We start from the raw sequence: 22,375 nt of genomic DNA, 5'->3' as shown, positions 1-22,375 counted from the left end.
GGAGGAAATTGAGGGATTTTGCTGTAGATGTGTGCTCTTAAGTGCCCCCATAATGTGATATTCTGAAATGAATCTGCCCCTCTTCCTACTTGGCTGATTCTTCTTCCTAGCTTGTTTTTCTGTACCATGCAGTGTTTCCAGGGATTGAATAGTGTTTATGTCCATGGATCCTGTAACTACTTATTAGTGTAGCAAAAGCCTGGATTCTGAAGCCAGACTACTGGGGTCCCAGCCCAGTTCTGCCACTTTCTGTGTCCTCTTGGGCAATTTATTTAACCTCTATGTGCTTCATTTTCCTGATCTTTAAAACTGAGGATAGAGTACATACCTCATAGGTATATATGTTTGAGGATTAAGTGGATAATATGTGCAGAGTACTAAGAATAGTGCCTGGGACGTAGTATGCACTCACTAACGGTTAGTTCTTGTTATCATTATGTCTTACACATAGGAAGCCCTCAGGAGATGCTTGATTTTCATCAGTTTTGATCTGACGCCGTATATCTACTGAAGTTCATAAAGAATTAAACTTTGGGTCTTTGAAATATGCTCTTCAGTTTCACTGTGGGAAAAAGCTTTCAGATGACTTGGGTAGGGAAATAGTACTGCAGCATTTTAATGTGGTTATATTTTCTTTTACACTTCTATAATATCAAAAAATATATTTTACTCATTACTGGTTCTCTGTGCGTTATTGGAATTTTATTTTAGCTTGTTGCCGTATTAAGCCCACACAGGGAGAGTCACATTTGTTAGTCTTAACTTCCTGAAGCACTGCATTAACTTTGAAGAATTCATGTATTTCTCAATATCTTACTTTTGGTGTTTTGGCCTGTGAAAGGTTCTATGTGGTTTCCCTAATAAGTCTGTATTATTGAAGGGGATTCAGAAACCACTTGTTAAAAGATGACCAGAGTGTTTAGACTTGTTCATAGAATCATAAAGTAGACATTTAGATGTGTAAGCCTAATGTTCAACTTCACAGGTCTAAAGATTGAAGTCCAGAAAGACTGAGATGCCCAGAGCCATGTATCTATAGTTTAGGGGGGGCCAGTTGAATCACATTTCTGCATAGTGAGATCTTACATTTCTATACTTAGAAATCAACATTTGAGCCATTATACAATACTCATTATACAGTAATTGAGATATTTTGTAGGTGAAAATTAACCTTTTTGCTTTTAAGTTGTCTAAATGCCTGTAGGATGTTTTTCTGAATTGATTCTTCATACTGAGTTGTTCTTAAATACTAAACATCAGTGATGGTAATGAAAGTTTTTATATCCTCATGTTGGTGAGAATTGTATTCCTGGACTTTGTTAACTCTGAACATTGTCCACAGTACAAATAAAACTCTGTCCTTAATAGACTTGTTTTTTAAAAAAGGTACAGGGGCACCTAGGTGGCTCAGTTGGTTAAGCATCCGACTTTGGCTCAGGTCATGATCTCACTGCTTTGTGAGTTAGAGCCCCACATTGGGCTCTGTGCTGACAGCTCAGAGCCTGGAGCCTGCTTCGAATTCCGTGTCTCCCTCTCTCTCTCTGCCCCTCCCTTGTACGTGCTTGCTCTCTCTCTCTCTCTCTCTCAAAATAAACATTAAAATTTTTTTTAAAGAATGAGATACATAACCTAAAAACCTTTCATACAGTTTTGATTTTCTTTTCTTTTTTTTAACGGAGACCCCTGTAGAGAAGCAGGTGTTTGGGGAAGGCCTGTTGGTGCTGGTTGTGATGCAGTGTCCCCTCCCCGTTTCCACCCATGCCTGGTTGTTAATTATGTCTCCCGGGCCCCCTTTCAAGTTCCTCCTTTTGGAATGAGATGGGGACTTGGGGATTGTATTTGGAACTATTAGAGGGGAGCATATCTGTTTTGTAAAAGCCAAATTTCCCAGAAAAATTTCCCAAAAAAGTTTATTGCAACCCAGTTGAGTCCATTTACAAATCTGTTGGTATTTGTTATTTTCCAGTGATGTAACTCCCAATTCTTTCCCTTCTGTATTTAGTTCTCACAGTACCTTCATGAAAATGCGTCCTACGTCCGCCCTCTTGAGGAAGGAATGCTTCATTTATTTGAAAGTATTACTGAGGATACTGTGACTGTCCTGGTAATTTTCTTCTGTGTTTCACTTCTGGAAGTGGAGGCTCTCTTTGTCAAATAACACTATTAACCATGAAATTATTTTTCTCTTCCAGGAGACTACTGTGAAATTGAAAACTTTTTCAGAGCACTTAACCTCTTACATATGTTTTCTTAGGAAGATTCTTCCTTATCAGTTAAAAAGGTACTTAATCCTTGAGGGCAAGGAATTTGGGGAATTGTGGGGTGTCACCTGACCTGTGCTGGAATTAATAAAATAGAGACAGGTATCTCTTGTGATCTGCCTGATCTTTCTGCATCGTAGCCAATTTGGACTTTTACAAAAAAGGAAAATATGGCTTGAGCAGCATAAACTTATATTTAAGAAAATTTTTTGTGCATCTGTTAGGGTTTTTTTGAGTAGTTCTGTACTGTGATTACTGCTATAATCACATAACAGTATGAATCCATGTTTTCAGTGATTGTGAATCACACATTTATTAAAATAATTTCAGTTTTATCTTTTTGCTGTAAACAAAACCCCCATTTAGATGGGGGTTATAATAGCGTCTACGATTGGACCTGTAATCATTAGGTTTCTTCAAGGTGGTATTTTCTTGTTTTTATTATTGGTGATGTTTATAAGTTACAAACTAAAAATTTTGTGTATGTGCTGCACCCCTCGTAGAAGATGTCATTATGTAACCTTAAGTATTCTTTGTTAAGTATTTCTGGAAGGGAAAGCGAAAATAATCTCCATAACTGGAAATTTAATATTGCTTGTACATTTTGATATTTTTGGTCTAAAACTAATAAGACCTCCATCTAAATCTTTTCATCCTAAGATTTAGCCTTAAGAAAAAAGAATACAACTGGAACACAAGAGAAACAAGAACACAGATGTGTTATAATATATTGTAGAATAAACTTTAGAAAATATGTAGATAACTCATATGTAAGTAACTCACTTAGAGATTTTGAAAATATACAAGTAATTATGGTTCATAAATCCTTATAAAACTAAAGTAGTAGGTTTTACCTTTTTAAAAATGTATACTTTCATTATTTGAAACATTTAATATGTGTTAAAAGCCATTTTATTTCCTAATTAAATGTTATTTAATTCTTAATTAAAAGTTATTTCAGTAACCACATTTTATGATTTGTTGGTATGATAGAATTTTAGGAATCAAGGAGTTAGGACTTTAATAATTATGAATTACATTTCATTCAGATTCTTACATCTTATGGTTCAGTATAGTTAAAGTTTTTTGAAAATTGATTCTAGAAGTTTAACACTAAATTGAATATACCTTATTGATCTGGCTTATGTTTAAGAGGAATCTGAGAACCACTGCAAAAGTGGTATTTACTACTTGAAACACTTAGGCATTTTTATTTTACCTTAATTTTTTCACTATTGAGTTTTTAGAAACATTGGATAAGACCTTTCTTGATCTTAGATTCCTATTTTTGGAATGTTGTTCCCTACCCCATCATATATTTATGTTTTTAGGCAACTTTTCATCATTGGTTTCAAAACCACTTTAATTGACAAGATGGCATGTTTTTTAGTTGTAAACGGGCTTAGTATTAAATGAAGCTGTCTGCTATAAAGTAGAAAAAGAGACATGTCAAGGTCGAGGAGGGAGATATGATTATTTTTCCTGTGATAATAACTCTTCTAGCTTTATATAAAAAGCATTTTGCTTGATTACCTGCACATTTTATTTTTTAAATATTTTTAACGTTTATTTATTTTTGAGAGACAGAGACAGAGCACGAACAGGGGAGGGATTACCTGCACATTTTTAAAAAGTACTGTTAAGAATCCACCTGTTTTTTTAACCTTACAAATACATATACTATAAAGGTTTCTTAATGATTGACTGTCTGCTGGTTCCTGTTCAGTTCTCTTTAGGAAGTCAGTCTATGAGATATTTTTCTCCTCAAAATATTTTTGTATTCTTTTTCTTCTCTTTTCTTTCTTTTCTTCTCTTTTCTTTTTCCTTCCTTTCCCTTCCTTTTCCTTTTCCTTTTCCTTTTCCTTTTCCTTTTCCTTTTCCTTTTCCTTTCAGCTCTGTGCCTGGTGTGGGGCTTGAACTCATGACCCCAAGATCAAGAATCACATGCTCTATCACCTGAGCCAGCCAGGCACCCCTCCTCAAAATATTTTTTTCCTCAAAATATTTTTAAGAGAAATAATTTTGTGCTGTTCTCAGAATGGAAAGACAATGGACACCTGCCTTTTTTTTTTTATTTCCCATTTAGTCCTCTGTTACTCCTTTGACATTTGCAGCCAACAGGTATGTGTATTACGGTTTAAAAAACGGAACCTTATAAATGAAATAAATTTTTTTTTATTTTTTGTAAAGTTTTCTCTTTGGATCTAGTTGTTTGAGAATTGAGAGGATTTATTGTAGCTATTTGAAAATCGTTAGGATGCTCACTTTTGAAAAATCTGCTCATTCCTAGTTTAGAAGAAGAATGTGAATCTTCTCTTTGCACATCTGCGTTGAGAGCCAGGAACCTAGAGCTGTCTCAGGACATGAGAAAAATGACAGCTGTGTTTGAGAAGCTGCAGACTTACGTCGGTCTTCTCGCCTTGCCAAGTATGTTTGTTTGTTGCTCATGGTTCAACCTGAAGAACTGAGAGTACAAGAAGCTGGAGAAGGAGATGTTTAGTTTGTTTGAGCAGGAAGAATGCAGGATCTAGAGTCAGAAAAACTTGAACTCAAGTCCCCCAGCCCCTTACACGTTTATGGTCTTGGGCAACTTGCTTTATCTCTCTGTACCTGTCTTCCCATTTAAAAAAGGAGGTAAAAGGATTTTTAAGTTAAATTAAGAATGTACAGAATCAAGCATTGAAGACATGCATTAAATATTAATTTCCTTTCTCACCATCTTCTTTTAAAAAAAAAAAAATTTTTTTTTAATGTTTATTTATTTTTGAGAGACTGAGAGAGAGCACGGGCAGGGGAGGGGCAGAGAGAGAGGGAGACACAGAATCCAAAACAGGCTCCAGACTCTGAGCTGTCAGTACAGAGCCTAACGCGGGGCTCAAACCCATGAACTATGAGATCATGACCTGAGCCGAAGTCGGACACCCAACTGCCTGAGCCACCCAGGCACCCCTCACAATCCTCTTTTTTAAATGCAGAGGGGCAAAGCATAAGAATTTGTAGCAACTTCCCAACAAGTAGAATAGGAGGGGGGGAGGTTTAGAAGTAAAAATATCATTTGTTTCCCTTTTGTCTAATTTGAGGAGAATATTTTCAGGTAATTGAATGGATCTCAGTTTAAGCGATGTTTTAAGAATGACATGATTTTTCTGGAACTGTGATTTGTTTTTTTTGTAACAGCTTTAATGTGATATAATTTACATACCATACAGTTTACCCATTTAAAGTATAACATTCAGTGGTTTTTAGTATATTCACAAATATATGCACCATCATATATCAAAGTTAATTTTAAAATACTTTCATCACTTCAAGCAGAAACCCTGTATACTTTAGCTATCACCTTCTTTTTCCCCTGTTCCACCCCTCCTTGGCTTTAAGCAACTACTAACGTACTTTCTGCTCGTAAGTTTGCCTATTCTGAACACTTTGTATAAACAGAATCATATAACATGTTTTTTGTGACTGCTTTTTTTTTCACTCAGCAAAATGTTCTCAAGATTCACCCAACAGGAAGCATGTATCAATAATCCATTCCTTTTTATTACAGAGTACCCTCCCATTGTAGAGATATACCACATTTTATTTACCTATCAGTTGATGCTTTCTATTGTTTTCCACCTTTTGGCTGTTATGAGTAGTGATACTATAGATACTTGTGAACAGTGTTTGAGTGGACTAGCTTTCATTTCTGTTGGGTATATACCTAGGAGTGGAATTGCTGGGTCATATGGTAACGACTATACTTAACTGTTGGAAGAACTGCCATACTGTTTTGCAAGGTGGCTTCCTACCAGCAGGGTTCTGATTTCTCCACATCCTCACCAATACTTGTTATTATCTGGCTTTTTGATTTTAGCCATCCTAGTGTTATTATTCAACTTTGTGAGGTGGTGTCTCATTGCTCTTTTGATTTGTATTTCCCTGATGTCTAATGAGGTCAAGCATCTTTTCATGTCCTTATTGGCCATTTGTGTGTCTTCTTTGGAAATAGATTTATTCAGATCTTTTCTCCATTTTTCAATTAGGTTGTCTTTTTATTATTGAGTTGTAAGTGTTATTTTATTTTTATTTTTTTTATAAAAAAATTTTTTTTAATTTTTTTTTTTTTTTGAGAGAGAGAGAGCTAGAGAGAGAGCAAGCATGAGCTGGGGAGAGGCAGAGAAGAAGACACAGAATCTGAAGCAGGCTCCAGGCTCTAAACTGTCAGCAAGGGGCTTGAACTCATGAACTGCGAGATCATGACCTGAGCTGAAGTTGGACGCTTAACTGACTGAGCCACCCAGGAGCCCTGTTTTTAAAATTTTTTTTTAATGTTCATTAATTTTTGAAAGAAAGAGAGACAGAACATGAATATGGGAGGGGTAGAGAGAGAGGGAGACATAGAATCTGAAGCAGGCTCCAGGCTGAACTGTCAGCTTAGAGTCCGATGTGGTGCTCAAATCCATAAGCCAAGAGATCATGACCTGAGCCAAAGTCAGATGCGTAATTGATGGAGCCACCCAGGTACCCCTGTAAGTGTTCTTTATATACTCTAGATACAAATTCCTTTTTGGATATATGATTGGCAATATTTTCTTCCATTTTGTGGGCTTTCTTTTCACTTTTTTATGGTGTCCATTGAAGCACAAAAGTTTTTTAATTTACATGAAATCAATTTATTTTTATTTTATTGTTTGTGCTTTTGGTGTCTAAGAATCCATGGTCAAATATGAAGTCATAAAGACTTACCCCTATGTTTTCTTCTAAGAATTTTATAGTTGTAGCTTTCATGTTTAGGTCCTTGATCCATTTTGAGTTAATTTTTTTATCTGGTGTAAGGTGTATATCTAGTTGTCTCAGCGCCATTTATTGAAAAGACTTTTTTCCCTATTGAATGACCTTGGCACACTTGTTAAGAATCAGTTGATCATAGGTTTATGGATTTAATTCTAGACTCTCAGGTTTATTCCATTAATCTATATATGTGTCAGTCCTATGCCAATACTATACTGTCTTGATGACTGTTGCTTTTGGGTAAGTTTTGAGATCAGGAAGTGAGAGTCCTCCTAGTTTGTTCTTTGTCAAGATTATTTGAGTATTCTTTCTTTTTTTTATGTTTATTGATTTATTTTGAGAGAGAGGGAGGGAGAGAGAAAGAGAGAATGTGAGTGAGAGTGAAGGAGGAGCAGAGGGAGAGAGAGGGAGAGAATCCCAAGCAGGTTCTGCACTGTCAACGTGGAGCCCAACACAGGTTTTGAACCCACAAACCATGGGATCATGACCTGAGCCGAAACCAAAGAGCTGGAGGAGCGACTGAGCCACCCAGGCACGTCTGTTTGACTATTCTTGTTCCCTTGTAATTTCATGTAAATTTTAGAATCAGCTTGTCAGTTTCTACAAAGAAGTCAGCTGGGATTCTGACAGGGATTGCACTGAATCTGTAGATCAGTCTGGGGAGTTTTGTGGGTTGAATTGTCTCCCCAAAGTACGTGAAATTCTACTCTGGTATCTGTGTATACAACTTTATTTGGAAATAGGATCTCTGCAGATGTAATCAAGGTAAGATGAGGCCTTACTAGTTTAGGGAGAGCCCTGTCAGTCCAGTGACTACCATCCTTATAAGGAGAGATTTGGAGACATATAGAGACACAGGAGAGACTCAGGGAGGCCATATGAAGACCAAGGCAGGGATTGGAGTTAATCCTGCCATAAGCCAAGGAACATGTGGGCCAACAGAAGCTGGGAGAGGCAAGGAACTATTCTCTGGAGCCTTCAGAGGAAGTGTGGCCCTGTTAGCACAGCTTTGATTTCAGACTTCTGGCTTCCAGAACTGTAAGAGCGCTGTTTTCTGTGGTTTTAAACCACTCCCTTTGTAGCACTTTGTTACGGCAGCCCTGGGAAACTCACACAGGGAGTATTGCCATCTTAATGATGTTAAGTTTTCTGGTTCATGAACATGCTATATATTTTTTTTTTAATTTTTTTTTCAACGTTTTTATTTATTTATGGGACAGAGAGAGACAGAGCATGAACGGGGGAGGGGCAGAGAGAGAGGGAGACACAGAATCGGAAACAGGCTCCAGGCTCCGAGCCATCAGCCCAGAGCCTGACGCGGGGCTCGAACTCACGGACCGTGAGATCGTGACCTGGCTGAAGTTGGACGCTCAACCGACTGCGCCACCCAGGCGCCCCTACTGTATTTTTGCATCTAGACAGACCTTCTTTAATTTTATTTTGTAGTTTTTCAGAGTAATCACCCTGATTACTTGTTGTTTCTCAGGGGGTTTAGCCATGGGCAGGCCCACAGTCGTCCTGGGTAACAGTGGTTTTGTCAGGGCCCTTTCCCAGTCTTGTTCCCTTTTTTTTTTTTTTTTTTTTTAATTTTTCTTTAATGTTTAATTTAGAGAGAGAGAGAGAGAGAGGAGGAGGAGGAGCAGAGAGAGAGGGAGGTGCAGAATCCTAAGCAGGCTCCAAGCTCTGAGCTGTCCACACAAAGCCCAACGTGGGGCTTGAACTCACAAACTGCCAGATCATGACCTGAGCCAAAGCCAGATGCCCAACCGACTGAGCCACCCAGGCGCCCCTGTTCCTTCTTTTTTTAAAAGTTTATTTTGAGAGAGAGAGAGAGAGAGAGAGCGCGTGCGAGCACTAGTGGGGGAGGAGCAGAGAGAAGGTGAGAGAGAGAATCCTAAGCAGACTGTGCACTATTGGCATGGAGTGCGATGTGGGGCTCCAGCACAGGGACCGTGAGATCATGAACTGAGCCCATATCAGGAGTCTGATGCTTAGCCCACTGAGCCACCCAGGCGCCCCTCCTGTTTTGTTTCTTAATCACGTGGAGGATAAACTCCACTGATTGCTGACTGGCTGCTGTCTTGTTTTCAACAATGCCTTTGGGGCATAAATTGCTTCACAGATGATCCAGTTAAATTTGGGCTTTTTTTTTCTTTTAAGTTTATTGTGTGTGTGTGTGTGTGTGAGAGAGAGAGAGAGAGAGAGAGAGAGAGAGAGAGAGAGAGAGCACACGCATGAGAGCATCTGTACCTGTGCGCACGGAAGGGGCAGAGAGAGAGGTAGGGAGAATCCCAAGCAGGCTCCATGCTGTGAGCTCAGAGGGCCTGTGGAACTGCTCATGCTGTCATGCCAGAAGTGGAGCTCTGATATTTGAATAATGGTGTTTTTAGTGATGTTCAACTAATAATCATGTATAGGGAAAGGAGAAATTGAGAAATATGTCCTGAAGTTACAAGGTGAAAATTCAACTTTTATTGCAAGAAGAATCATAAAATATGTAATCCTACTTAACAATGTAATTTTGGTTCTTAACCATTAAAAATATTTGTGGATATGGGTAATGCAGATGAGTTGGATGTATATTTATCACTCTTCTATCTGAATGTGTTTGCAAAGACTTCAGGAGCCATTATTTCCAACATATCACAAGCCATCTTTATTTTCTCTCTTCCCAAGAGTAGAGGAGGCAGGTGAGCTCTCAGGTTTTTAGGCGAAGTCTTCTGGGAAAATGCTTAGGCTTGTGATTTTGGTTTCCTAGGTACAGAGCCAGATGGACTCCTTCGGACGAACTATAGTTCTGTCTTAACAAATGTTGGTGCTGCTCTGCATGGATTTCATGATGTCATGAAAGGTGAGGTTTGGAAAGAACATAAATAAGCTGAAAACCTTCATCTCATTTTCTCAGATCTGCCCAAATGAGATTAAACCAATACCACCAAGGCTAATAGACCCCAGAAAAAGGCTTAGTAGCATTTGGCTTATGTTGAAGTGCGCAGCTCACTGCCTTCTGTTTTTTCCATCTGCTTCATTTCAGAAGGTAAACACAGTGCTGAAGAGAAACCCTTGTGCACAGTACTTTGGCCAAAAATACATTGCACTGATTTAAGGCAGGTGTGTGAATTTTATCAAGCCAGACATGCTATTCAGAGGCATTTAGCAGAATACTTTGCACTTGTTAGAGCCCAAGCATGAAGGAGTTGAGGAATCCAGCGTTTAAAGTTCCAAGAAAGAATGTACTCACTTTCTAAATTTTTTTTTTTTTTTTTTCCTTTTCAACGTTTTTATTTATTTTTGGGACAGAGAGAGACAGAGCATGAACGGGGGAGGGGCAGAGAGAGAGGGAGACACAGAATCGGAAACAGGCTCCAGGCTCCGAGCCACCAGCCCAGAGCCCGACGCGGGGCTCGAACTCACGGACCGCGAGATCGTGACCTGGCTGAAGTCGGACGCTTAACCGACTGCGCCACCCAGGCGCCCCATGTACTCACTTTCCACCATCCTATGCATTTTTAAGTTTAAAGTGCCCATTTTAATTCCCTCCTCTCTCTCTCCCTCTCTGTCTCTGCCTGTCACTCACTTGCACCCACTCTCTCTCAAAAAAATAAAATGAAATAAAGTACCCATTTTAAGGCCTGTTTTCTTCAGGGGAGACTTAAGGAGTGGAGGTCTGGTTTTAAGCTTTGATTAGTTTTTAATTGCTGTGTACAAAGAATATAGTCGGCTGAAGGACATTTCATATGCTTCTTAGCTAACTGTGATCCTGAGTCGACTTTTCAATCTGGGTCTGCATGGCTTCTAGGTTTTTTTCTTCTTTTCCTTTTGAAGAGAGTTGGGGTAGGAGAAGGAGGAAAGGGCAGAAGCAATTATTGGAAATAGCCCAGATTAATAATAGCCTAGATTATTCATTGTGGTACTTAGGTAACAATTAGGGACCAATTCCTAGTTTCACAGAAAATAATTTTAAAACCTTAAGGCTGTTGGAAAGCATGTACAAGATGGGTGTATTCAGGCTCTCTTGTAGGTTGGCATGTAACCTCCAGCACTGGGAATCATTCAGTCTTAGTGTCAGCAGTATTAGCTAGCACTGTCTTACCGTTCAGTATGGAGAATATACCTTTCTGTGGATCGTCTCCAATTATAAGGAATTTTAAAAAATCACTGTACTTCTAGGGCTAGCCGTGGCTGTAGGAATCACAGCTTGAATAGACAGTCTTGGTGGCAGATGACAAGAGTCAGCCCAAACTAGTCTGCTCTGTAGAGGACCTAAGGGCATGTTGCCTTTTTCCTGTGCAGCTTTTGGTTTGGGAAGTTAAAACCTAGCTATGGTCCTCTCTTCCAGGACTTTAGTTAACCCAGAGCTAGGCCATTGAAACCATAGGTAGCTGTTGCTCCAGTTTTTGGTTTTAGTTTCTAAATTTTGCTATGCTGATATTATTATTTGTTCTTGCTAGCAGTTTCTCCAGCATTCCTATAAAGAATGGGTGAGAGCAGTGGAGGGTAGCTATCCAATAAGAGGGGTCTTAAAGCTTCCTTTACGTTAAAAAAAAAATCGATTTTATTTATATTTCTATTTTAATTAATCTATAATATACAGAGTTTTATACAGATGCTTTCTTTTTTTAAGATTTTTTTTTTAAGTAATCTCTGGACCCAGCATGGGGCTCCAACCTACAACCCTGAGATCAAGACTCAGATGCTCCATCAACTGAGCCAGCCAGACACCCCTATTCAGATGCTTTTATTCAAACATTACATAAGATTAAGACACCAAGTGGTCCAAATCTAAGAATGTTACTGTTTGTTATTTGGGACATGAGCTAATGAAACTTATGGGAGGATCAGAGGCACCCCCCACCCTGAACCCCCTTAGTTCCTCCACTTGTTTCTGTCCTTGAAAACATAACGTAAAGAGAGAATATTGGGAAACATGAAGGGTGGTTGGCAAGATTATGGGGTCCTGTTACTAGGTTTACAGTTTAAATCTGTCTTTTTACTTAAGTTGTAAGACTGGTGGGTATCTCTCATGGAAACTCAGAGTGAATATCAACTGGCATTAACAGAAGAAGCTTTATGTTTCAGAGAACTCTCATTTCAAGCCTCTTCCCTTCCTGCTTTGCCCTGAATAATTGCTTGATCTAAGTTAGAAGGCAGGCAGGTGTCATTGTAAAAAGAGACCTAGAGATATATTAAAATGTCTGTCCTAATGGATTTAAAATAGGAGTGAATTAATCTTTTAACAAGTGAATTCTGAGGGAGAATTGTTATTTTTTTAAAGTTTATTATTTTTTTTTGAGAGAGAGTGTGAGCACAAAAGGGGGGGGGGTGGAGAGAATCTCAAGCAGGCTCTGCACTATTAGCTCAGAGCCTGATGTGGGGCTTGAACTCATGAACTGTGAGATCATGACCTGAGCTGAAATCAAGAGTTGGATGCTTAACTGATTGAGCTACCTAGGCTCCCTGAGAATTGTTGATTTTTAGTCTCAGGTCTAAAGCAGGTAGACTCATAGGAAACATAAGAGAAAAATAAATCTCTGGGCTTAGGTTGCATGATTTCTTTGTTCTTTTTGGATTTAAAATTTAATGTCAAGGAACACCCTAAATAATTGAAATATTTCGACTTGATAAAGAGTACACAATTTGATTAGGAGAATTACTGTTGTCAAACTGCAGTGGCACAAGTCCAGTAGAAGCCATGTAAGTATTCATAGTATTATATGACTTTCATTAAGTATCCCAGTCACCTGCTGATCACCTAAGATTACTGCCAGCCAAGTTGTATCATAGTTTTGTGTACTTCTAGCAAAATTGCGACCAAACCTTTCTGTGGTGTGTAGAGAGAAAATGTCTGTGTTAGGGGCTAGCAAGTTCAGTATATAAGAGTGTTCAGTGTTCAAATCAAAAAAAATTTTTTAATGTTTATTTTAGAGAGAGAGAGTGAGCGCGTGCATGTGAGCAAGTGGGGGGAGGGGCAGAGAGAGAGGGAGACACAGAATCCGAAGCAGGCTCCAGGTTCCAAGCTCTCAGTACAGAGCCCAGTGTGGGGCTCGAACTTATGAACTGTGAGATATGACCTGAGCTGAAGTTAATGCCCAACTGACTAAGCCACCTAGGTGCCCCCAGTCGAATTTTTATTCACTTGGGTATCTTATGAATATATAGAGGATAATCATTTATTTTTGAAAACGTAAATATAATAGTAATATACTAATTAGTTGATTCTTTTGCTGTGGCAACTGTAATGTAAGGTGTTAACAACAGGGAAAACTGGCTAAAAGGTATACAGAAAAGTCTCTGTAACTTTTCTGTGACTCTAAAACTAAAAGTTTATATATATGTGCATATATGTATATTAAATATATAACTAAAACAATTCCCCAGTTTAAAAATTTTAGTAAAAATAATTCTATTCATAAAACAGTGATTTTGTGTTAAAATACCATGATCATATCAGGTTAAATCTCAAAAACCATTTCTTTCTAGTCTTATTTCTTTTTAATTATCCATAATCTAGGATTAACTAGACTTCTTGATTCTGAATAAATGCAGTTCTCTGCATACACACCCATTATAAAAATTAATTTTCATATTTTGTGATTTATTTTTAGCTTTGTTGGTAGGGATAATTAGTGCTGTTGTACCTGAAGTATTCTAAAAAATTCAGAGGAGAATGAATTGTAAACACTTTATTATTTAAAAATATAATTACCCTTCCTTATAAATCAGTGTTGTCTTAAGATTCTCCCATTATCCCTTATTTCCAGGACAAAATCATTCTTTCTCAGAGACCCAGAAAACCCCAACCTTAAGTCATTTGGCCGGTTTCACCTACTGCAATTTCTCCTCATGCTTTTTATATTTAAGTCTCTCCTGTGCTTTTCTAACCACAGGCCTTTATTGTAATATTCTGGGACTGGAGGCAGTAGCACGTGAAGCCATACACTGGAGGATTCAGTCCCAGTTTGGCTGTGAAGATCCTTGTCAGTGTTTGTTAGGGTGTGTACTGGCAGACTGACTAAGGTCCAGTAAGGATTGCAGGAGATTGTGTTGGTCATTCTCTTCTAGCCTCATGGTTAGCTTATATAAGTACAAGATGAATTCTCATTTGTGCCTGCCAGACTATTAAAACAGCGTTTTTAACTGGTAAATACTGGTCAGGGTCATTTACTCAACACTAGAATAAGAGCAAACACTCAAAAGAGGGAGAATCAGACCCTTAAGCTGGTGACTATAATAGAGACATCAGGATGGTGTTAAGAGACCCTCACTTGGCTCTATTCTCTTCACATGGATTTGTGACCTAGTTGATACTCAGGACAATCCCGATATATTTGGGACCATTTTTTGGTCATATTTACTGTGTAAATCTCTAAAAGCAGATATGAGAGTGAACGGGCTGGTTATCTGTATGCAACTTGTGTATGAATGGTAATAGTTTTCATTTGATTGCTTTTATAGATATCTCTAAACATTACAATCAGAAAGCTACAATAGAGCATGAACTTCCAACAGCAACACAGAAGCTCATTACAACTAATGACTGTATCCTGTCCTCAGTAGTAGCATTAACAAATGGAGCAGGAAAGGTAAGTTTTCTCTGGTTTATATTGACATTAAATTTAATTCTTAAGTAAGCTCCTTTTTTTTCCTTCCTTAAATGACATAGGAAAACTAATCTGTAAAAGAAGTTTGGAATATCAGACTTTTTTGTAAAATAAAGTTGTCTCCCTTTTCCTTCTCACTGCCCAATATTTAAAGCAATAGGAGAGTGACTGTTTAGCATTCGTGATGAGTAAGTAGATCACTCACAGTTTATTTTTTAGTGAGATATTTGATGATCAGTATACATCTTTGTATATATCAAATGTCTGCTGTATAGAGATTGGGAAATTACATAAAAAGAAAAACGAACCAATAAAACCTTCATTAATATTTTGGTTTTTTTCCTTCCTGGTTTTTTGTTTTTTGATAACACTTGTCCTAATGCTACCTCTGTGGTTTTGTTTCTTAACAAGAACTTTTAAGGTGACTTTGAACATATGTCTTTTCATTGGACCATTAATATTAGATAATTATTTGGGTCATTAGGCACTTAATTATTATGATAAACTGGCCAAAATGCATTTTCTCTAAAAATTCTGTCTTGGATATTCTGGCTTCAGCAGCTGTGACATTGTCAGTATGTGTTCATGTGGCTGTCATCAGCACCTTTACTGATTCATATTTCTCTGGGAACTACCCATATATGTGTAACCAAAAGGACTGTATTCAGAACTATCTTAGCCCATTTATTTCTGTGGATGCAACCTAATTTCTCAAGGAAATGTTAATTTCTACCTGTGTTTATATACCATTATTTTTCTGACAGGTTGCCCATAACAGGAACACATTTTTTTCAGGTAATTAAGTTAACCAGAAGTGATCACCGATCATATTACATATTCAGTGTCCTCTTTCTCATCTTTCCCCGACTCAGACTGGTCTTTGTGACACTTTGCAGTGCTTGGGGCCATAATTAGAGGGTGTTATCTTTGGGTTCTGTCAGCGCACAGATCTGTGCCTCCAGGGTTCCTCAGCCAGAAGACCATCCCAGCTGTACCCTCTTGATCGCTTGCATCTACAGGCATGCTGAAGCTTTCTGAAGATAATTCTGACCTTGATTTAATTAAGAAAAATTCTGGAAGAAGAGAATGTTAGCCCTTTAGAGGCGTTTCTGCAGTTTCTAACTTTTATGAAAATTCTGAAATATTAAATACCTTTATATTAGCTAATTTTAGATTTGCTTTACCTGAAACCTTAAAATGTCTCAAGGGAAGGTATCTGATGGTGAAAAATTGTGCAATTTTTATAAGTTTTTTTTTAAAGTTTATTTATTCTGAGAGAGAGAGAGGGAAAGAGAGAGACAGAGGGGGAGGGAGAGAGAGCGATAGAGGATCCCAAGCAGTCCCCGCACTGTCAGTGTAGAGCCCGACGCAGGGCATGAACTAAAAAACCACGAGATCATGACCTGAGCCAAAATCAAGAGTCAGACGCTTAACCAACTGAGCCACCCAGGCACCCCTAAAAATGGTTTTTAACTGAAGTAAGTATCTGAACTAATGTTAGTTGGTGGCAGCTTAATATCTAGCTAATGTGATTTGATTAAACTAAATTTTATGGTATATAATTTTTAAAAGCCCAGTAGGAAAATGTAACATATGCATATTGAAGAACATTTAGAAAATGTACAAATACTAGAGAGAGGAAAGAATGTAGACCTCACCATATATTGCTATGACCTAAAATGCAAATCCTGGGTATATGATTATCCATGTCATTTGCAAGGAATATAAAGCTCAAGACTTTTAGAATCCTTTATTTTCTTGAATACTACCTAGTGTAGAATTTCATTTGACATAGTAAAATACTAATGAAAAATAAAATCTTTCAGACCATTAGTGATTGCTTGCTTACTTTCTGGCCAATTTTTGCCAAGGTGTAGGATACTTTGTTCCATAAGTCACTTCTTATTTATCAAAATAGGATGTTCTTTAATGTATCCAGCACTTTAATTTTTTTGGCTAATAACCTTCTCAGACATTTTTATTTATATCACCATTTCATACAACACTATAAATGCAAAGTCATGGCTCAGTCATGGGTCTCTGTGCCTGCTTACACAGTCTTTATTATATTTGTAGATCATAAATTGAGATTTACAGAATTAAATTTAAGTAGAGTTATCATATTCAAGATGCTGTGTCCTGTCTCATGTTGGAATTGGAAACATTCAAAGTTAAAATACAAATGGAATATATAAATCCAAACATGCATATTTTGAGACGAGTGGCAGAAATTAATGAGGTAAATGGCCCATGAACATCATCCCCAGAATAAACCCGAATCAGTCTTGGTTTTCAGAAAGAATAGAAATTGTCTAGGTTAAGACATGTCAGAAGTCTGGTCTCAATCTTTATACTGGTATTGTCTTTCTATTACAAATCATTGCCCTAGGAATTCTTCCCAAGTAAATAAATGTGGGCTTTTGGCAGGTGTTGAAATTTCATTTCCATTCCGGCACCTTTAACTTTGCTTCGAAAACTATTAGGTCTATATTTTAGATACATGATTGGAAAACAAAATCTGTTTTCTTGTCACACTTGATTTAGATTGCATCTTTCTTCAGCAACAATGTGGACTACTTCATTGCTTCTCTGAGCTACGGGCCTAAGGCAGCGAGTGGCTTCATTAGTCCTCTTTCAGCTGAGTGCATGCTGCAATACAAGAAAAAAGCTGCCGCCTATATGAAGGCTCTGAGAAAGGTTTGTGAGCTCCTGTTAAATTAACCTCAGAGGAAAAATCAGGAATCATTCCAGAGAAGGGCAAGAGTTTTTCCACATTTCGTTTTGTTTAGATTTTACACAGTTGGGGGCACAGGTGGTTGGTGAGTATTGGGGGAGGTCTTTGGGGAGGAGAAGGTGACAGAGACCCAAACCTCAATTAATGTGTGATCTATGCATAGGCCATGTTGAATTCATGTCCCCAAGTGTCTAGAATGAGACAGCCAGGCAGCCAATAAATATCAAACTTCAGAAATCTCAAACTTGTAGAAATAGAAAAAAATTGAAATACATTTATAATTTTTTCCTGAGTCTAAGAATACAAGGTCATTGCAAGCAGAAATCAGAAGGTGTAACAGTGCATAAAGAAGAAGAAAATCACACACCAATTCCCACCCCCAGAGGTAGCTACCCTTAATTTTGTTGGAGTATATCTGTATCCAAAAAACTTTAGTGCATGTGTGTACACACGCACACAAGGAAACACATACATGTATGTGCTATAAAAAGCAAAGTGTATCTGGATACATACCCTTCTATTTCATTTTACTTTTTTATTTCAATTTTTTATTTAAATTCTAGTTAGGATATATGGTCAAATTGGTTTCAGGTGTAGAATTTAGTGATTCATCACTTAAATTTAACACCCAGTGCTCATCACAAGTGCCCTCCTTAATGCCCATCACCCAGTTAGCCCATCCCCCGCCTACCTCCCCTCATCACTTCTCAGTTCTCTGTAGTTGAAGAGTGTCTTATAGTTTGCCTCCCTCTCTCTCTCTCTTTTTTCCCCCTTCTCCTATGTTCATCTGTTTTGTTTCTTAAATTTCACGTATGAGTGAAATCATATGGTATTTGTCTTTCTCTCACTGGCTTATTTTGCTTAGCAGAATACATTGTTGCTCAATCTGCATTGTTGGAATGGCAAGATTTCATTCTTTTTGATGGCTGATAGTCCATTGACATACACTGTTTTAGAATATTGTTTTTGTGGATATAAAAATTGTGATTTTTAATACATCAAATAATACTTTCTATAAATATAAATTGTTATCATTTTAATACCTCTATAGTATTAAATCTATAGTATTTCATTCTGTGTGTGATAATTTAATTAACTAATCCATTGCTCATTGGTATTTAGGTTGTTTCCTATTTTTCACTGTTATATGCAGAGAAACAGTAGATATTCTTGCACATACAACTCTAACTTTGTGCATTTTTTACCTTTTTCCTCCTTATTTTTTTTTTTACTTTTAGGTACAAATAATGCCTAAACATATTCTTATATTACATTAGAGCATTACATGTATAGTCCCTAATTCCACTCTCTCGCCAGAGGTCATTATAGCTATCAGTTTGGTGTATAACCTTCCAGAATCTTGGAGCATGCATCTGTATAAACTTATAGACAATATACAATGTATAGAATTTTCTTTCTTTTTTCAACTGAAATGCTTGTTTCATTGGGCAACTTGATTTTTTCTTTTTTTTTTTTGACTTTTTAAGTTTTATTTATTTATTTTAAATGTTTTATTTATTTTGAGAAAGAGTGTGAATGGGGGAGGGACAGAGAGAGAGAGGGAGAGAGAGAATCCCAAGTAGGCTGTGTGCTGTTAGAGCAGAGCCCATTGTGGGGCTCACTCTCACAAACTGAACTGTGAGATCCATGACCTGAGTTGAAAGCAAGAGTTGGACACTTAACCAACTGAGCCACCCAGGTGCCTTGATTTTTTTCATTTAAAGTGTCTTAGATGTGCCTGACTGGCTCCGTTTGAAGCGTGGGAGACTCTTGATCTCAGGGTCATGAGTTTGAGCCCCACGTTGTGTATACAGATTGTTTAAAAAAAATAATTAATTAAAAAAATGTTTTGTTAGGTGTAAAGAATTGTCGAATCACCATATTGTACATCTGAAACTAACATTGTTCTTCAACTATGTATTTAAAAAAATATTTTTTAATGTTTTATTTATTTTTGAGAGAGAGAGAGAGCGTGCACGAGCAAGTGGGGGGAGGTGCAGAGGGAGAGGGAGACCCAGAATCAGAAGCAGGCTCCAGGCTCTGAGCTGTCAGCACAGAGCCCGATGCAGGGCTCGAACTCACAAACTGTGAGATCATGACCTGAGCCGAAGTCGGATGCTTAACCGACTGAGCCACCCAGGTGCCTGCATCAACTATACTTAAAAAAAATGAAGAAACAAAGAAAAATTAAAAACAAATAAAATGTTTCAGAGACCTGTCTGTATCATTACATATGGTGGCTACTATATTCCTTTTAAATACAGCATAGAATCTTACAATATGTATGTTTTGTGGCTCATTTAGATATTCCTTATTGGTGGGCATTTAGGTTCATTCCAGTTTTTTACTGTTACAATAATACTTTAAGTGATAGCTTTGTAAATGCCTCCTTGGGCACATGTGTGGAATATTGAGTAGTGGAATGTTCTGAATCATGTGGCTTGCACATTTTACATTTTAATATGTGTTGCAAATTGTCCTTAAGAGTAGCTGTACTGTTTTATGTTTCTAGCATTGTATAAGGCTACCAATCTCTCTTTGTGTAATTATTTTAATTATGTCTTTAAGATTAATTTCCCAAAATGGAATTGCTGGTTCAAACAAAGTCTGTGAATCTTTCAAATTTTGACACATTTTTCCAGACTACACTTCAGGAAGATTGTCTATTTATAGTTTACCAGCAGAAGTATAAATTTAACCCATAAATTTAATATTAATTAGACAAGAAGCTTCTTATTATTTTAATTGGCATTCCTTTGCTTATTGAAGTGGTATGTCTTTTCATAAAGTTATTGTTTGTATTTATTCTGTCAATTCTCTGTTCATCGTTGATCTATTTTTAGATAAATGTTCCTAATTAGGGTTGAAAGAGCTACCTATATAGTAAGAACTTTAATCCTGTGCCTGTGTTAGAAGTATTTTTTCTCCAGTTTGCTGTCATATTTTTTCAAAATAGAAGTTTTAATTTTTATGTCTTTAAATCAATCTTTTTCTTTATGGTGGTGATTCTTGGCCAGGGGTACTTTTCAAGATTACAGAAATGATCACCTACATTTTCTTCCATTACTTTCATGGTCTAAATTTTTAGATTGAATTCTTTAATCCATCTTGGAGTCATTCTGATAGAGGTATGAAAAAGGGATCTAAATAGTTATTTTTCTAGATTATTACCTGGTTATCCTTGTGGCTTTTATCCAGTCTGTCCTTTCTCTATTGACTTAAAAGAAAAAACAACCCAGCATTTATCACATAATATGTTTTTGTGTATGCTTTTGTCTGTTTTTAGATATTCTGTCCTCTTCCTTTATCTGTTTATTCATGTGTTTGTTTCGGAAAGTTTTATTGGGGGGTTTAATTGACATAAAAAAACTACATATATTTCAAACATACAATTTGATAGGTTTTGACATATGTTTACACCCTTAAAAGCACAGTCAAGACAATGCCCCTTAGTGATCTTTATTTCTGCCTCTCTGACAATCTACTTTAAAAAAAAAAATTGAGATGTCATTGACATACAATATTATATTAGTTACAGGTATACAACATAGTGATTCAACACTTAAGTACATTACAGAGTGATCACCAAGACAAGTGTAGCTACCATCTGTCACCATGCAAAGTTGTTACTTACTATTTATATTCCTATGCTGTGCATCCTATCCTGTATCTTATTTATTTTATAACTGGAAGTTTGCATCTTTTAATCCCCTTTCTCTATTTTGCCCATGCTCTCACCCCCCACCCCTCCCCAATCTGGCAACCACCTGATTGATCTCTGTATCTGAGTCTGTTTCTGTTTTTTTTTTTTTTTCTTTAATTTGTTTTGTAGATTTCACATAGAAGTGAAATCATATGGTATTTGGTATAGGTCCATATGCTTTTAGTTAGTGTAGATTATAACTGGAATGACAAGTCCCTCTTCGTTATTTTTCTTTAAAAAAGGTCCCTGTGACATCATTAAAAGGAAATAGTGAATGTTGGCATATGTCTGAATTTATTGTTGAACCCCATTCAACATTCTTTCTGTGTACATAGGATTCAGGAATGATATGATCTTTTCCTTTAATTCTTCTGCTGCCTTTTCCATAGCCCCTCTTGGAGTCTGTGCCTTACGAAGAAGCTCTGGCAAACCGCCGGGTCCTTCTCAGCTCTACTGAAAGTCGAGAAGGCCTTGCACAACAGGTATGGTGCCTCATGCTACTTGTTAAAGGAGCATAAATGTTAAATCCCCTGGAGAAGGCTTTTAACACAGAACAATATAAAAGACTTTATAAGTGAACATGTAAAATTAATTGTTTAACATGTGCTAAAATGCACCATAGGCATAATTCATTGAAGAACATTTGTTGATACTCTATTTTTATTTTATTTTTTTTAATGTTTTTATTTATTTTTGAGACAGAGACAGAGCAGGAGCAGGGGAGGGGCGGAGAGAGAGGGAGACACAAAATCCGAAGCAGATTTCAGGCTCTGAGCTGTCAGCACTGAGCCACCCAGTGGCCCCTGTTGATACTCTAAATAAGTCATCTTGATTCAGTTGGTGTTATAATTGCCACTCAGGTAATATCAACACACTTTGGCCATGGTGATTCTTTCTTTCTCTAGGCACTAGATTTAAAAGTCTGAACTAATAAGGCAAAAAAGGGGGAGGAGCTTGAGACTCCATGAGTTATTTATTTCTTAAATGATCAGGAACAAAAAATTTCCAATATTCAGTTAGTTGGTCAATTGAATTTGGGGGCTAGGTGGAGGTGGGAGGGAAGTTGGTACACACTGACACTGGTTTAGCTTTTGTCAGAGACGTACTTCAACAGCAGGCTTGCGTTAAGTTTTGGAAATACTTATTTTAAAGAGAGTGCAAATAGATTCACCTGACACATCCTTTTGTCTGCTGTCCTTTTGTCTTTTTGACATTAAATGAGCTAGGATGTTGGAAGTAAACATTTAATCCAGAGAGTCATTCCTAAAAAACAAAATTCTTGGGACAAAAATAAAATGTTGAA

The 22,375-nt window shown here is 37.2% G+C and overlaps 1 protein-coding gene across 2 annotated transcripts in view; it reads left to right on the top strand.

Moving 5' to 3' along the window:
* PPP1R21 (protein phosphatase 1 regulatory subunit 21) overlaps positions 1–22,375 on the top strand; it is a 66,120-nt gene that overhangs the window by 25,557 nt on the left and 18,188 nt on the right. The window contains exons 10-16 of one of the 2 annotated variants that reach the window (XM_040453796.1): positions 2,003–2,104; positions 2,193–2,281; positions 4,552–4,688; positions 9,793–9,885; positions 14,490–14,617; positions 17,180–17,332; positions 21,462–21,554. In XM_040453796.1, coding sequence (XP_040309730.1) covers positions 2,003–2,104; positions 2,193–2,281; positions 4,552–4,688; positions 9,793–9,885; positions 14,490–14,617; positions 17,180–17,332; positions 21,462–21,554 — 795 coding nt within the window. The remainder of the gene's footprint in view (positions 1–2,002; positions 2,105–2,192; positions 2,282–4,551; positions 4,689–9,792; positions 9,886–14,489; positions 14,618–17,179; positions 17,333–21,461; positions 21,555–22,375) is intronic. The other variant, XM_040453797.1, reaches the window with a different exon arrangement.

Source organism: Herpailurus yagouaroundi, unplaced genomic scaffold, assembly GCF_014898765.1.
Source record: "Herpailurus yagouaroundi ecotype Mexico unplaced genomic scaffold, PumYag 210, whole genome shotgun sequence".
Lineage (NCBI taxonomy): Eukaryota > Metazoa > Chordata > Mammalia > Carnivora > Felidae > Herpailurus > Herpailurus yagouaroundi.
Note: the sequence above shows the minus strand (reverse complement) of the source record. Positions and strands in the feature narration are given on the sequence as shown.